This window comes from Camelus dromedarius, chromosome 7 (assembly GCF_036321535.1).
Source record: "Camelus dromedarius isolate mCamDro1 chromosome 7, mCamDro1.pat, whole genome shotgun sequence".
NCBI classification, from domain to species: domain Eukaryota; kingdom Metazoa; phylum Chordata; class Mammalia; order Artiodactyla; family Camelidae; genus Camelus; species Camelus dromedarius.
This window is the reverse complement of record NC_087442.1, coordinates 76,496,835-76,513,275: the sequence shown is the minus strand read 5'-3', so window position 1 is coordinate 76,513,275 and position 16,441 is coordinate 76,496,835. Positions and strand designations below refer to the sequence as shown.

The window sequence follows — 16,441 nt, the reverse complement described above, 5'->3', positions numbered from 1 at the left end:
TGTTATTTTCCTATTTTCACTTAATGACACAATTATATACATAACACTTTACATTTATAGTGTATCTTCATATTCATTAGCCTCAGTATAGTTTTTTCACCGTTTAATGTATATTTCACTGTTTTACGGTCACCTTAATCCTGTGTTAATGCTTTCTGTCATGAAATATACTGCATGGGACATGTTGGTAACAACCTAAGCTGATGATCCACAGATGATCTTAGAACAGTGGTTCCTAACCTCAGGGCACCCTGTCAAAGAAGGAGGTCCTGGAGGCTCTCTTGAGATCACTTTACTATCTAAAACATTTACAGGAATTAATCTATTTACATTAAGGCTATAAAGGCTAAGTTTCTTCTTTTAGCTGGAGGTACATATTGGAAAATCTGGTTACCAAAAGCCTTGATCACCAATATATTTGGATTAATAAAAAGAGTAAAAATAAATTACTAGTTGATAATTATATTTATGCAGATCAAATCTGTCAGCACATGGTATCTGCATGGAGAAAGGAAGGATAAGTAAAATCCTTGGAGGTAAAAGGCCTTACACTGTACTTGTTAACTGAAGCCAAGATTTTGATTTTTAGATTTATTTAGAATATATATTTCAGTGTAAGAAATTAGTTAATTTTTTGTGGATATGATAACAGTATTATATTCTTAAAAAAGGGATTCTTTTAGAGATAAGAATATGGAAATATTTATCATGAAAATATAGCTGGGATACACTTCAAAATAATCAAGCATGGCGGAGCAGAGGAAAGGTTTAAATGAAACAAAACTGGTACAAGAAGCTGGGTGACAGGCACATGGGAGTTCATTTACTGTTCTGTTTACTTTTAAATATGTCTGAAAGTAAAATAAATAAAATATTAAATACTTTTAATGTATGAGATATTTAAGCCCTAAATTTTATTGATTTTGAGACCATTATGCAATCTTAGCTTTTTCTGAGATGACAATTATCATACATGATATTTCCCAAGTACAAAGTCTAAAGAGGAAAAAGGTTCACTTTATAAACAACAGTTTCATGAAAGGATGGCTTTCTTTTCCAGTGATTAAAATACCAGGATTATTTAACCATTTGAGACTTGAATGAGAAAAACATGTACTTTAATCACACCTCCTAAGTTTGGCCCAATTGTGATTCTGCCTAATGTGTGTATTTCTACCTGCTACAGATTCAACATTTCAAAAGGTAAAATTGTTCAAATTACTAATATATTACTTAATATAAAAGATTAACTTACAACATTGTCAGCCCAATCTGCGAGTACTGTTGAGATATAGTTCACAGCATTAAGAATTGCACAGTATCGAAAGCCAAGGGAAGCTCTAGTCTCTTCTTTCATCACCTGAGTTAATCGTATCCTAAAATCATCTACCAAGTCCTTCTGTAACTCCAGGAACTGCAGCTTTCTGGAAGCAGTGGGAAGATGTTTATACCTGTCTGTGGAGAAAGTTAACAAGACATATGAAGGTTTATGGTACCGTCCATGACGTAGTTACAGGTTTTTCCTATTGACTGGTTTTGGTGCCTCTGTCAAAAATCAATTGACCACATGCACCCCAATGTTCATAGCAGCACTGTTTACAACAGCCAAGACATGGAAACAACCTAATGTCCATTGACAGATGAGTGGATAAAGAAGATATGGTATATATATACAATGGAGTACTGCTCAGCCATAAAAAGTAAAACAATAATGCCATTTGCAGCAACATGGATGGACCTGGAGGTTGTCATTCTAAGTGAAGTAAGCCAGAAAGAGAAAGAAAAATACCATATGATATCACTTATATGTGGAATCTAAAAAACAAAAAAAAGAAATGAACTTATTTACAAAACAGAAACAGACTCATAGACATAGAAAACAAACATGGTTACCAAGATTTACAGATAATAACTAATATATATAAAAGATAAACAACGAGTTCATACTGTATAGCACAGGGAACTATATTCAATACCTTGCAGTAACTTATGGTGAAAAAGAATATGAAAATGAATATATGTATGTTCATGTATGACTGAAGCATTATGCTGTACACCAGAAATTGACACAACATTGTAGAGACTATACTTCAATAAAAATATATATATATAAATGAAAAAAAAAGCAATTGACCATTCAAGTATGGATCTATTTCTAAACTCTCTAAGGACATGTGTTTCACAAGTACAGGTATTTCTCAAAACTCATTGATCTGTATACTTAAGATCTCTGTATCTCACTGTAAGTTATGCCTCAGTTTTTTTAAAAGGCATTTGAGAAAATTACACACAAAAATTATTCCATTTCTTCAACAAATAAATGACTTTAAAAAGGAAGGAGGAACTAGGATAGGTTAAAAAAGAGACATACTTAAGGATTTAAAGGGGAAATGATAAGATGTCTGAAATGTTTTTTAAAATACTTCAAGAAAATATTACCTGTATTTTTGGGGGGAGAAAAATATATAATAGGAAAGTGATAGTTTTAAATTTTAGTAACAGATACCTGAGGGTTCGTTATGCTACTTTTGTGTATATTAGAAAATTTCCCTAATAAAAAGTTTGGTTTTTTTAAATCAGTTTTGCTAAATCTTTTTGTATTTCAGTGTTTTTCATATCTTTATTACAGTTAAGAATATAAAATTATTTACTAACTGGGCTGGAATTAACACCCCTCCAGGTTACTATAAAGGCCCATGAAATGGACAAGACAGAGGGGGATAGTGGCAATGCGGGCTCAGTGTCACCTGGAGAACCAGCAGGCCTGCAGTGCCCTGGGGCAACATGGATGGCTGCCGACCAACCAGGGCTACAGGCCGCTGGGCCACCCTCCAGCCAGAACATTCCTGCATCATAAGAAGAGTTCCTATTACTATTCCAATCATTAAAGTTACATTATTATTATACTATTCTACACTCTTTGATGTGTCAAATTGAAGAAAATAATAATTCAAAATTTATCCATCACCGTTTACTGAAGACAGTTTAAAAAGTTGAAAGGCAAGAGAATTCAGGTAAAAAATTAAATTCTTACTTGTTTTTATGTAACGATGCAGGAATTTTCCCCTCGTGTAAACCAATATTTAAGATCTTACTTAAATTATTAAAAATCCAAAAGCCAGAATACTGCGCTAGAGTTCTGCCAAAATAGAAAGTGAACTTGAAGATATTATAATAACCACTATATAATAATTTTGTTGAAAAGTACCATGTGAAGAGTCAGTACTTTTAAAACAAAGTTATATCTTAAAAGACAATACTTACCAGTTATAACCAAGAGTAGTGTCATAAAAGTTTCTGCACAGTCTGGAACTTTCATCTCATCCACATCAGTGATATCCTTATATTGGGATATCCAGGCAGCTTCTGATGAGAGCATTGAGTCCATTTTTTGAAGAGCAACTGATATACAGGAAGAAGGATTATGTTAAACAAGTAGTCATTCCTAATTTTTCAACTCATAATTTCTTAGGAATGATAACTTTTCTATTAAAAAAAAACTACAACCTCTTACTAGTTGCACTGTATTTAACATGCTGTATTTTAGGGTTAAATAAAATATTTTACTTCTCCCTTCCACACCTACCCAAAATCTTCAAAATAGTTATACTGATTAGATAAGCCACATCCAAAATGATTCTACCAAGAGCAGAAATACTATACGTAAAATCTGTAAAACAGTTACCTATATAACCTATATACTGTACTGGCTTGAATGTTCTACCCTAGAAAGGTGGAGTGTAATTCTGGGAAAAACCAAAATTTCACGGGAAGAAAAGAAAAGAAAATGATCTCTGAAAGCAACTCGGTAAACTCTAACCAAGAAAAATTTAGATGGCTCTAGTTTCTACCCAGAACTGAAGGAGAAAAACACCAAAAACTCACAGACACAAAAGGAGACCTCTCTCCACCCCACGGCCATGTGCGCACTTACATTTTCTCTCCACAGTTAACCATCTCTGAAAACAGGTCTCCTCTGATAGAATATGCATACAATTAGCAAAGGTGCCAGGATAGCCATGGACACTGTGTAGCTCTCTTTCAAACAGAAGCACCTCATCCACCAAATGACAGAAGAGATTGTCGTCATACAGCAGACAAGGAATATCAGCAGCTAACTTCTCAAGGACCAGCATCATAAGGCCCCGAGAAAATTCAAGCTAAAAAAATACAGAAGCATAAGGTAATGAAAATGACAAGTTATTCATGGACACCTACAATTCTAAAACTGAAATGCTGAGGACTGAGTCACTTACCCTTGCATTTACTGAAGAGCCTGCTTTGTCTAATATTGGCTGAATCTTCTCATCCAGAAACTGAGTGTGGTTCCCAATCCACATAAGCACCTGAGCCAAGTACCATTCAGGCTAAGGAAGGAGGTAAAACAGTTTGAATTCTTAAGTAATCCCAACTAGAAAGCTACAGTTAAATGTCTCTATTTCATTGTATACACAAAGTACTTAGAAAAATCAGTTGAAGATACCTATGTGTAAGAGCATAATTTCTACTCTGAACTTCAAATTCATGCAAGGCTTAATAATCAGATGTTTCCCAATAAATTCCAGTAGTGTAGTGTAAGTCTGTAAACTCATAAATTTACAATGCAATATGTATTTAAAACCTAGCACTTTAGAAATATGTAAAATATAAGTACTACAAAGAATGATGGCCTTTATATTTTTTGCTTTCTCTCCTTTATTTTATTTTATTTATTTTAATGAAAGTACAGTCAGTTACAAGGTATCAATTTCTGGTGTATAAGCACAATGTCCCAGTCATGTATTTTTGAAATAAGATTCCAAAATAATTTTTAAACATGACTTTTTTTTTCCAAAGCTAAATTAAGAAAAAAAATTGGCATTATAAAAAATGCACAGGCCTTAAAACAAGTATAATTATAGAAAAGGAAATGTATGCAGCTTTTTAAATTGTCCCTAGGGATGATTCCATAAACCTTCCAAGTTTTGTTGGACAGGAATTCAGAAACTTAAAACCCTGTTGTGTGCTAGATGCTGGGAACACAGAAATGAAAAAGGCACAGTCTAATCTCAGGGGCTGCATAGTTCAGGCTTGATGTCACAGTACTAGGGCCTTTGGAACCACACTTTAAAAAGCAGCCAACATAAGTCACAATTTTCTTACCTCAAATTATTACTGCCTCTCTACAGCTTTAGGTTTATTGCTCAGTCTCACTTACCGCTTACTAATTGGTTCTACTCTTTTTTCCACCAACACCCCACCCCAAAAAGGAGGAGACCCACAAAGCACAAAAGAGCAAGCTGGGTTTAAGAACCAGAAATCCATTGCTACTCTACTCCTTTCCATGCAAACATAACTGTCTATTGCTTGATTCCTTTAAAATTCTATGAAGCCTATAACTCACTTTTATATGATATGTACAGTGCCTGTTATAATCTGGCATGTAATAACACTAATTCAAAACACTTAACTAAAACCCTCTGCCACTTGCACTGCATGAGATGTAGCAAAACTCAAGGGTGAACAGTATCCAGCCCCTTGCGGGTCCCAAGGCTGTAATTCACAACAAATTCAATCAAATTTCACTGAAAACAGATGTCTGTGATTGTTTTTCAGGTCATATTAAAGAAAACAATCTCAACAATATGCCCAATATACATGGATGTAGCCCCTCAACTGAAATGTTGGTGATAATTCCCGCGAAGCCATTCCCACCACTTAGCCCCATGCTCGCTCTTGCACAGCTACAGATCATTGTAGCATCAGCACGTCTATTCAGAAGCTAATACTCTACTATCTTTTGACTCTTGTTTTGCCTTCTGATATATTTATAAACCTGAAGGAGTGACACATATGTGGGTCCAGTTGTAAAAAGTGCCCTAGCAAATGCGACAGCACACCTGGGGGGGATACTTGAGAAACTGGTCAGATGATATGCTAATGAGTGAGTTGATTCCTGCAGCAACCAACACAAGTCCCAGAGTATATCCATAAAGGGCGGTGACACAGGAAGTTAGTGCTTGAGGGAAAAAACCAGAAATGTGAATAGAATCAGATTTTAACTTAAACTAGCAAAAATATAGAAATCCTTAGGATTTACTATTAATAACCAAGGACAAGAATCAGCAAAGCACACCTTGCTTATAACATTAGTCTGTCGGTTCCCTCTGAAGTGATACCTGAACCTCTTCTGAAGGGGAGTCAGCATAATCTGGATGGGCAGGATGACAGAAGGGGACGCAGGAAGAGAGTATTTTTCTGGAAGTTGTTTTGGCTCAGTAAGTAGTTCATCTCTGACATAGTCGAGTCAAGGAAAAAGGAAAGCATATATATGTACACACAGACACGTATGTATATATGAATGTATGTATATACGCACAATACTTATTTTTCCAACAGATATGTAAGATATTAAGCAAAACTAATTATAATACAGATAATATGTAATCTAACTTTACATATGACTGCAGTAAAAATGTTATTAGAATTAATCTGTCTTTCCTAAAATAAAGAATAATAAGGAAACACATTCAAGTAATCATTTTAAAAATTAAAACTAAGTTACTAAGGTTTCTTTCCAATTGCCCATCTTTTTGATTGTCCCAAGCAAGAGACCTATGTGTGATGTGAACTTGGGTCAATCATGTATTTTAGAACTCCTCATGGAACTCCCACCCACGTGCAATTTATTTTGAAGGAGCACAGTCTGCCACTCCCCAGTACTCCCATCTGGCTTCTTGGCCACTCTCAAAAAGCGTTACTCTCTGGACACAAATCTACTCTAGAAAAAAGAAATTTTAGTAAGTTTCAACTGCAACAAAGATACGAGGTTTGTAGTTTCAGGAGTTGACAAAAGAATGTCTCCAGGTTACTGTATATCTCAGGGGCGGTGGCTGGTCGACTTGTGCAGACAGTTTGAGACTGAGGGGGTGCAATGAATGGCCAATGAAGCTGTGCTAAAATTTCCTCGAAATCACTGTAACAGAAAAGTGACACACATATTACAGTAAAATACAATGAGCACCAAATATCCATCTGAAAGCAATTACCATGAAATATGGATAAACTTCTTGCCTTGTAAGCTTGTCCTTGAGAATTTTATGCCAGAATTTAACAGTGGCTCTCATGAAACCAAGGAGATGAGTACAGGATGATTCCTGAAGCTTGATGTCAAGTTCTGCCATAGACACCAGAGTAGAGGCTGCCTCTGGGACATTATTGGTCATCAGATACTGCTGAATGTTATCACTGCAAAACAAGGCAAAGCAGACTTTAAAGACTGTCCAGAGTAATTCCAAATATGGAAAAGCTAATTCTTCCTCCTGCTTTATATAAAGCTACATCCAAGGAAGAAGGAAGTGCCACCTTGAAGTGGCTTTTTACCTGACACTCAAGTATCTGGGAGCCTGGAGTCCTCAAATTCAGCATCCTTCTAAAAATAGTGGCCTGTGTTTAGGACACCTCCTTCCACCTTTCGCTTCCCACTCCTCCCAATAGAATAGACTTTTCCTGTGTCACTCGCCCTCAGACATCACTCATTTCTAATAAATCTGTCTTTGACATAAGTCTTTAGTATCTTAATCCCAGGGAAGAATGTGGGTAGCATCTGGTAAGGTCAAATATGGTCATCTTCAATTTTTACCTACTTTGTCCAGCTGAACTTGATTATAGGAAACTGAAGGAGGTAGCACCTCAGAGTCTAGACCTTTCAAGTTACTGTCAGCCAAGTTGCAGATAAAATTTAAGGTAAGCTTTACAGCAAGGTTAGCAAACTCACATTTGCTCATAGGGGAAGTAAATTTAAAAACGAAAGTGAGTGGGGACTAGGGCAAACTAAAAAGCACATACCCCATGCTAAGGCTCCAGCCAAGTGCTGCCACGCTGGACCCAGTGTGGCCAAATCTTAACATTTTTCTAGAGAAGCCAGAAATCAAGAGTTCCATGTAACTTATGGTGAAAAAGAATATGAAAACGGATATAGGTATGTTCATGTATGACTGAATCACTATGCTGTGCACCAGAAATTGACACATTGTAAACTGACTATACCTCACTTAAAAAAAATACACACACACACACACACACACAGTATTCCATGTCAAAATCAAACCAATTAATCAAAGTCTTTAAAACAAGCCAAATACAACATGTCTTCAGGACTAATTCAGTCCCTGACTACCATTTTGGATGTTTGGCTCTATAAAACAAAACATTTAAAAATGAAATGTTTCTTTCCATAAAAATAATATTGCAAATCTTAAGCCAGAATAAGGAACAAAATGTAATCTTTTAAATAACTAATCTCGGTTCAGGGGTCTCCCCTGCATGAAATCAGGAGTCAGCGCTCTGCCTCTAGGCAGGCTGTGCGCATTCTACTGGGCACGGCCACTGTGGGGGAAGGTGACCGCCCTGCTGGGACTCTTGTCCCTGGTTGGGTGTGCTGCTTCAGTGACGTTCCTGCGTGGGCCCAGCGCCGTCCTTAGGAACAGGAATGTGTACTGCCGCCCTGCCCAGCCCAACTGTGCACTAGTATCTTCCCACCTCCTTCCTCCACAAGCCGCTTTTCCACTGTCACTGCTTCAAGCCTCGACAGTCACAGTGAGCTCATGTTTGCATTATTCTATTTCTGTCAGCCTTTTAGGCCTTCACCTACTTTTCATTCTCTCCTTTTTCTTTCTTCTCCCTTTCTAATCATTCTTACTAAGATTTCCAACAGATTTTGTCTTTTATAGCTATGTTCATAATTGAAAACACTCTTTTTTCCCATTGGGTGTCAACGTATCCACCATTTTTGCAGTGAAGGCACCGGTTCTCTGGGGGTCTGTTCTCATGGTCAATGTGCACACATGACTGCTTTCTTAATTTGGCATTATAATCATTTTTATCATGTGTTCACAATAGACCTATAGGACTTAAAAATTTTTACTTGGATTTTCTTTCAAATGCAAATTAAGCTCCCTGAAAAGTTTATGCTCATTCACAATAAAGGAAAAGAATCACTATCATAATGCTATTTTCATAACAACTGGTAAAATCACATTATTATAATCTTTAATTAACTCAATTATTTAATGGCATGCATGTACTCTCTAAGACAGAGCTGAAAAGGAAAATAATAATTATGAGAACAAAGAAGCCTATTACCTTAGCTCTTCAATTTGTGAAATCCATTTAAGGTAAGCAAGATGCCGTTCAATCTCTTCGATTTGATTAATCATGGCCCCAAGATCTTCCATCCAGGGCTGTGCAGTCAGCAAATGGCTGTTAATGGAACTGGAGAGATGGGTTTCTTGCTCCAGAGACTGATAAAGGAATTGCTTTGATTCTTCTGCATTTTTTAAGGCACTCTGAATTCTTTTAGGGATTTCTGATGAAACTGTAAGTACCTAACCACACCAAAAACCAAAAACGAAAAAACAGCGCCTATCAGATAAAATTCTCATAACCGTTTTTACTAGTTCGTTACCTTCGAAGTACATATTTGTTCCAATAGAATTAAAAATTGTCACTTAAAGGCTTCTAAAGACAGGTTGGATTTCTGCATCCTCTGCTGACCATACCTGAACATGAATGCTCTATGTGGAGGTATGTGGGGAGGGGCTACCCCACTAGCTCCCAGTAAACATCTTTGGAGCTGCCTTGGTGAAGCTCAGTACTTTCAGAGGATCTAGCCAGAGAACACTTACCTGCTTATCTACTAATTCTTTTCCTTCAAAAATAAATGAAGCTCTGATTCTAAAAAGTCTGGGTATCTATATTTTGCAAAAGTTCCCCAGGTGATTTTGATTTATGCCCAGGCTGAGAACCATTGACTGGGTAAGATGATATCCAGGTAATGCCTTTGGATAGGGTATTTATTAAATGCATTTTTCTTCTAGCAGATGGAAAAGCATATACAAATATCAGGCATCAGTACAACATGATACGAATATTATAGAGGAATTTCAATTTAATCAGTGCTGATTATAGACACTTACTCTATACCAGGCCCTGTGCTGAGGCTGACAGATAAATAAGACACAGCTCAGTTGGTATGGAAGGGAGATGTAAGCAAATACTCAGTAGTGGGATTAGTGCAAGGAAACAGAGATGTCAGGTGTAATGCTGTACTGAGGCAGTGCTTCCCAAACTTGAATGTGCAGAAGAATCACCTAGAGATCTATGATACAAATTTGGACTCAGTAGGTCTGAAGTAGGGATTGAGATTCTGTATTTCTAATGAGCTCCCACACTTTGAGGAGCAACGTTTTGAGGTGCAAGGCACCTGTGCTTGCATGACTTACACACAGAACTTCACAGGCTGGGTAGAAATTTTTAGGGACGTTTGGAAGGAAAGGGCATTTCAGGCTGAAGGAACTGATCAGTCATTATCAGAGAGCAGCAAAGAGGGGAGCAAGGCACAGAATACAGTTCAAAGAAGCACAGAGAGAAGAGATGAGCCTAGACAGGTATGGAGAGACCAGGTCACAGGTAGCATCTTAAGCATTAGAAGAATGCGGGCTTTTTCCAATAGGCCATGGGGAAGTCATTAAGAGTTTTTAAGGTAATAATTCAGTGGGACTTATGATTTAGAAACTTAGATTTATGATATGATAAATAATCATGTTTATTCTCATACTATTTGTAATAGTAAAAACTGAGAATAGTACAAAGGTCTACCAATAATGGCCTAATTAAATAAATTGTGTACAGCCATATTTGAATTCCAGAGAACCATTAAAAAAGGGAGATGTAGAGACAACCCAATAAGCCTGAAGAGGTGAAGACCAGCAAAGGTGAGCTTTAGCCTCAAAAGGAGTTGAAACCCTTGCTCACCTGGCCAACCCCCAGAAGGCGACAAGCACTTTAAAAACTTGGGTAGGATGGGAAGGGATAGGACTGGGGACATCTGGGTACACAGTGAACAGCAGGGGCAAGCACGGCCCTGCAGCTTTAGGGTCAGTTACAGATGTATGTGTGCTCATGTGTCCATGTATGTGCTGGCTCCCATTGTAAAAGCTACTTTGTTCTGTGGGTCACGGTGGGAAAGTCTAGAAACACTGCCCTGAGGACCTTTTGCAGCCAGGATTAGGGAATTGGTGATTGCAGGGCCACCGGGTCACTGGGCCTTTGGGCCCAGAGAGATGGACAGGGGAAAAAAAAAAAGGGAGATGCATATATATACTGATATGATCAGAAACAAGTAGTATATCACATTAATTTTAAAAAGAAAAAGTTGAGCTATGCATTATTTTAAGTAGATATATGCTTGCATACACAAAGATTTTAACTGTATATGTTTTATATATTTGCTTATTTACATATAATAAAATTTCAGGAAGGAATAAAAAACAAAGATAGTTACTGGCAGTATGAACAAAACAGGTGGGCAAACTACCATCAAGCGCAAGAGACAGCAGCCCTGAACTGAGGTGGTGGCAGCAGGGGTGGGAGCGAGCAGAGACATTAAGGAGGCAGAACTCAGACGTCTGGGTGATGGGGGTAGAATGAGGGTGATGAGGAGCAATCCAGGTGTCAGGCCTGAGTGACAGGCAGATTGGTGGTGCCATTTTCCAAGATAGGGAAGCATCTTAAGAGATGGATAATTTCAGTTTTGGACATGCTGAACTTGAGGTTCAATTAGGGATTTCAGAAGAAGCTCCCATGGTCATCAGGGCACAAGCCTGATTACAGCAGGTCAAAGAGCAAATGGCCAATTCGGAAGTGAATATAAGATACAAAGTAGGATAACTTTTTGCAGACACCTAACAGTAAAAGAAAGGGCCTAATACCCACTAAAGATGAAGGGAGGGTTTTTGTTCAGGTTTTAAGGAAAAGATCTGGGTATGTCTGTATGCTGAGGGGGCAGGTAGGAACTGGGGTATAAGGACTGCCTTAGCTTGATCCTCTGCTGAATTAAGAAGTAGAAATTTTAGCAAATAAGTTTGTGGAATGTGGAGTAGACTTGTTCAATAGATTCATGCTAGATGGCCTTAATGTCTTCAGTTTGGGAAAAGGAAAGGACAGCAAGGTGTGGTGGGTGTCTCGGAGAGAATGTGGAAGAATAGCTGAGGGGAGTACAGGGGAACCGACCTTCCCATGAAAGGACCCCCTAGGTGGGGCTGAAGACCACACATCCAGGCTAGCATCCACCCACTCAGCTGTGTGGTCTCCTCCAAGAGCCCACAACTTTCTTGGAAAAGGAGGAAAGGGCTGGGCTAAACTTAAGAGGTTAGCAGTAGACGTGGTGGAAAGACAGAAGATGGGGAGGCCTGAGGTGCTGGGGTTGGGAAGACTTGAGAATAGCACACCAACTTACCCACGCAGAGATTACTTAACCCAGTTAAAGCAGTTACTCAATACAAATCTTCATCTTTGACAAACACACTGTTTTGAGCATAGGAACCCACTCATTTTTTGGTTTAAGATTACATTCATTGGATTTTTAAAACATGATTTCAAGTAATATGTTTATTATAAAAAGAAAAAACTTGAAAATACAAAAAGATATAAAGAAAATAAATCACCTGTTAACCAAACACACAAAAATTAACTATTATTATGATGTTACACTTATTTTAATGTTTTCTCCCTATGTGTGCATATATTAAAAAAATTAGAATGATGGTGTTATATTTTTGTACTCCACAAAATTATTTACTTGTAAAAGCACTTTGAAAGTCATGCTATGAAAAGCTACTTAAAATGTTAGACAAAAATCATCAGTAGGAACTCTGTCTTTTACATAATTTGTACACCACCTAGCACATTGAAGGTACTTAAAACCTATTAAGCAGTTTTAAATGATTAGACTATTTGTCACAATCTATATCTTAAAAACTGCCTGTACAGTAATGGTTATGTTCCCATTATATTACAATGCGTATACTACTGATAGTGTTTCAGTGAGTTTTAATACTTGCCTGTTCTTCTAACTGCATTTTACTTTCTGTCATCTGTTCTATGAGTTTATCAAGTTTCTTTAAAGATTTAAGGTCATTTCCAACTTCCTTTTCTATAAATGCAGACACATAGGAAGGGAGATCACCATTATCTGTACCTTCACAGACTTGCTCATTTCCAGCAAGAGCTGCAATATTTAAGTCACCTAAAAGGAAAAAATAACAATTATCCAACACCATTAAGTGCTATGGAGTTAAAGGAAATGCAAAAGCTATACATGGCAACATAGCCACTTTTAAAAGTTAATAATTTAAAGAAAACACTATCCATCTATATATGGCATTTTTGTGTATATGTGTGTGTGTGTGTGTGTATATATATATATATACACTATATATATATATAGTACTTATGTGGGTAGATATACACCCACACACAAAATAACCAATGAATATATATATATACACACACTTATACACAGTCAGCCCTCCACATGCATGGATTCCACATCACGGATTCAACCAACCACAAATTAAAAAACAAACAAACAAACCAGAAAGTCCCAAAAAGCAAAATGAATTTGCCGTGCTCCAGGAACTATTTACATCTTATGTACAATTATTATTATTAGCATTAGGTATTATAAGTAATCTAGAGATGATTTAAAGCATACAGAGGATACATGGAGGTTATATACAAATACTGTGCTATTTTATAAAAAGGACTTGAGCATCCAGGATTGTTATCCACAGGGATCTGAACCAATGCCCCATAGATACCAAGGGATGACTATAGATTTTATACACACACACACACATAAGTACCCAGATGAATAGCTACAAAGCAATCTATCAACCAACTACTACAAAATGCTTAGGAGCTAAGGAAATTCAGAGTGAAGGAAAAATTACCAAACTGTCCTGGTAACCACAGGTTTCAACAGACATTGGCATGACGATGCACTTTCAAACAGATATTAAACTTTTCTAGATAGCCATTTTTCCTAAGAATCTTTTATTAGTGGGGGGAAAAGGTCAAATCTGATTTTATTGATGCAGCTGTTATTAAATTAGTAATATATTTTCAAAATTTTTAAGAAGCCAGATGGTATAGTCTAGAATAACACCAAAGGAGGAGTCTGGTTTTGAAATGTTTTTTAAAAAGAAAAAAAAAAATGGTATTGAAAGATTTCAAGTAAATGAAAAAAAATTGAAAGGGTGACCAATGAGTAAAAACTCCTCCTTATGTAAGAGTAAAATAGTTTTAAAAGCTTCAAATGCCACTGTACAAAAATATCCATTTTAGAAACAGGGAAAAAGAAAAAAGGAAATATGAGGGAAAACAAGTTACTAGGAAAAACTCAAAATGGCTAATGTAACCACTAAATTATACAGTCTAAAGTGAGATTCTTCCATGGTTGTCAATTTTTTGACTAAAATCCATGTTTCCTGACTCTCAACACAATATTCTTATTTTCTTCTCCTTCAAGTATGATCCAAATTGGCTGGTCTGCATCAAACTTTATTAGTACAGGAATCCATCTACTATTATGTACAAGAGTCACAGTGCCGTCTTTTTAAATTTATCTTACATGAAACAAGTGAGTTGGGTCATGTATCTGGAGACAGGCAGGGCTATGTGCAGAGGGAATGTTTTGTGAATGCTAAGGCTGCTGTAGCTTAGGGAGTCAATTGTTATCTTCCCTTAAAAAAAAATTATACTCTTGATTTAACCACTGAAATGCAGCATAGTACATTCTTAGTCAAATGACATTCTTCAAAAGACACTGGTGATCTAGGGAAGATTTAATGTTTTCTTTTCCTCTATTTTTTGTAAAGAGCACTTCTAATTGCAAAGAAGTTGATCAAGCCAGTAAAGGAGGGACAAGGACAAAGTCTACAGCTCAGTGGCATCAACTTCTCAGGCAACTGTATGGGGCAAAGGTGGAAAAGGGAAGAGTTTAATTCAATGATCTGAGGTTCTCTCAAATCCTTTAAGGAAGAGGAACTGAGTTGTGGCAGCTGTGATTGTCAAGTGCTATGAAGTACTCAGAGCTTTCTTTCTGAGGCAGGTTGTAGTAGGAGGCAATGTTAAGGGCAAGTCTAACTCCTGAAGCCAATATGGTAACATGGGAACCCTTTCTCCTACCACTACTCATTCCCAGATTATTTGTCATGGTCAGATGAACCAAAATCCCTCTTATGGAACAGCTGTTACATGCTTTCCCCCTTCCCCTCCCAGTAAATGTCACTTCAAAAGCCTCTGAAGATCCTTGATTTCCAAGTCTGCCATGCTTAACTCATTAAAGTAAAATGCCAATGTCCACATCTTTGCATATGCTCCAGTCTTAGGCAGGAAATGAAAATATTGACCTTTTCCCTCTGCCTTGTCCAGTTCAAGATCCAGGAACCAACTTATTCTTTGTGCTCTTCCCAGGTCAACTTTTAACTGCAAATTCACTGAAGATAAAGTACAGCTCATTTGACTGCTGTGAACCCAGTTAAGGGGGTGGTCATCTCTCCTAGACCATTAGCCCCTCCAAATTCCTAATGCTTAATAAGTTGATGCTTCAATCAAATAGCAAGCCGGTCCCAATTATTTTGAATCCAGTATGAGGGGCAGGACTTGAGTGTAACCACACCAGTCCCTGCACTAGGGAGGGGTCAGGAAGTGCTCTTCTCCATATCATCCCATATTTTACAATCTTGAAAGACAAAAATATATGTATGACGATAATCAATATTAAATACTATGCAAGAATCTTGTACAGAAAGAAAAAAAAAAAGATGTTTCATCTAAAAGATAACAGGCTAAGACCCTTCTCGGATGCAGACCCTTGAGGGCCAAGTTTTGGAGAGATGGTTGGGTAGAAAGGGCGAAGGTATTTGGAGTCTGCTTACTTTTCTCCTCGACGTTCTTCCTTTGGTCACCATTTTCAGAGCAGCACTAGGAGAACAGGTGTGACAAACATGTTAAGACTTAAGTGATAGGTGGAACTCACACAGGGTACCGAGAGGACATCCACTGGAGGACTGCGAGGCCCCAGACCCCTCCCCCTGGGGCCTTCCGGAAGGGCCAGGGCGATCTGATGGATTCCAAGAAGGTTCACCTCCCTCAGGCCACCACTGCCACCTCTCCAGGACAGCTAGAATTACTCTGCCTGCCGCTAGGGCCACCTCCCCAGAAAGATGTGTATCATCTCACTGGGATCGCCAGAGCCCCCGCATTGGGACTATCTCCCCCGGGAGGTTTGTGTTCCACCTCACCCGGGTTGCTAGGGCCATCTCCCCCGGGCAACGGCAACCACGTCCCAGGCCCCCAGGACAACCTCACCGAGACACTCTCCCCTGGGAGGTCTGTACCACCTCCTGGGGCCACAAGTGTCCCTTCCCCGGGCCACCACGGCCCCCTCACCGGGGTTGCCGGAGCCTCGCCGATCTCGCCGGCGGGGAGCATCCTGCCTCCGCGCGAGTCCTTGGCTCCACGCGCAGCCAGCGTGGCCTGTGTGGGCTGGGCTCCAGCCAATGACCAGGAACAGCTGAGCTCGGAGACCGTAACGCTCAGCGCCACTACAACTTCC

General features: G+C 38.2%; 1 protein-coding gene across 2 annotated transcripts in view; it reads right to left on the bottom strand.

Moving 5' to 3' along the window:
* RINT1 (RAD50 interactor 1) overlaps nt 1-16,441 on the bottom strand; it is a 21,058-nt gene extending 4,617 nt beyond the window's left edge. The window contains exons 1-11 of one of the 2 annotated variants that reach the window (XM_010984822.3): nt 16,276-16,441; nt 15,762-15,807; nt 12,882-13,066; nt 9,124-9,365; nt 7,054-7,227; nt 6,806-6,955; nt 6,116-6,272; nt 4,257-4,367; nt 3,935-4,160; nt 3,265-3,402; nt 1,256-1,455 (exon numbers count right to left, since the gene is read on the bottom strand). In XM_010984822.3, the coding sequence (XP_010983124.2) occupies nt 1,256-1,455; nt 3,265-3,402; nt 3,935-4,160; nt 4,257-4,367; nt 6,116-6,272; nt 6,806-6,955; nt 7,054-7,227; nt 9,124-9,365; nt 12,882-13,066; nt 15,762-15,807; nt 16,276-16,317 (1,671 nt within the window). In that variant the 5' untranslated portion in view covers nt 16,318-16,441. The remainder of the gene's footprint in view (nt 1-1,255; nt 1,456-3,264; nt 3,403-3,934; nt 4,161-4,256; nt 4,368-6,115; nt 6,273-6,805; nt 6,956-7,053; nt 7,228-9,123; nt 9,366-12,881; nt 13,067-15,761; nt 15,808-16,275) is intronic. The other variant, XM_031454704.2, reaches the window with a different exon arrangement.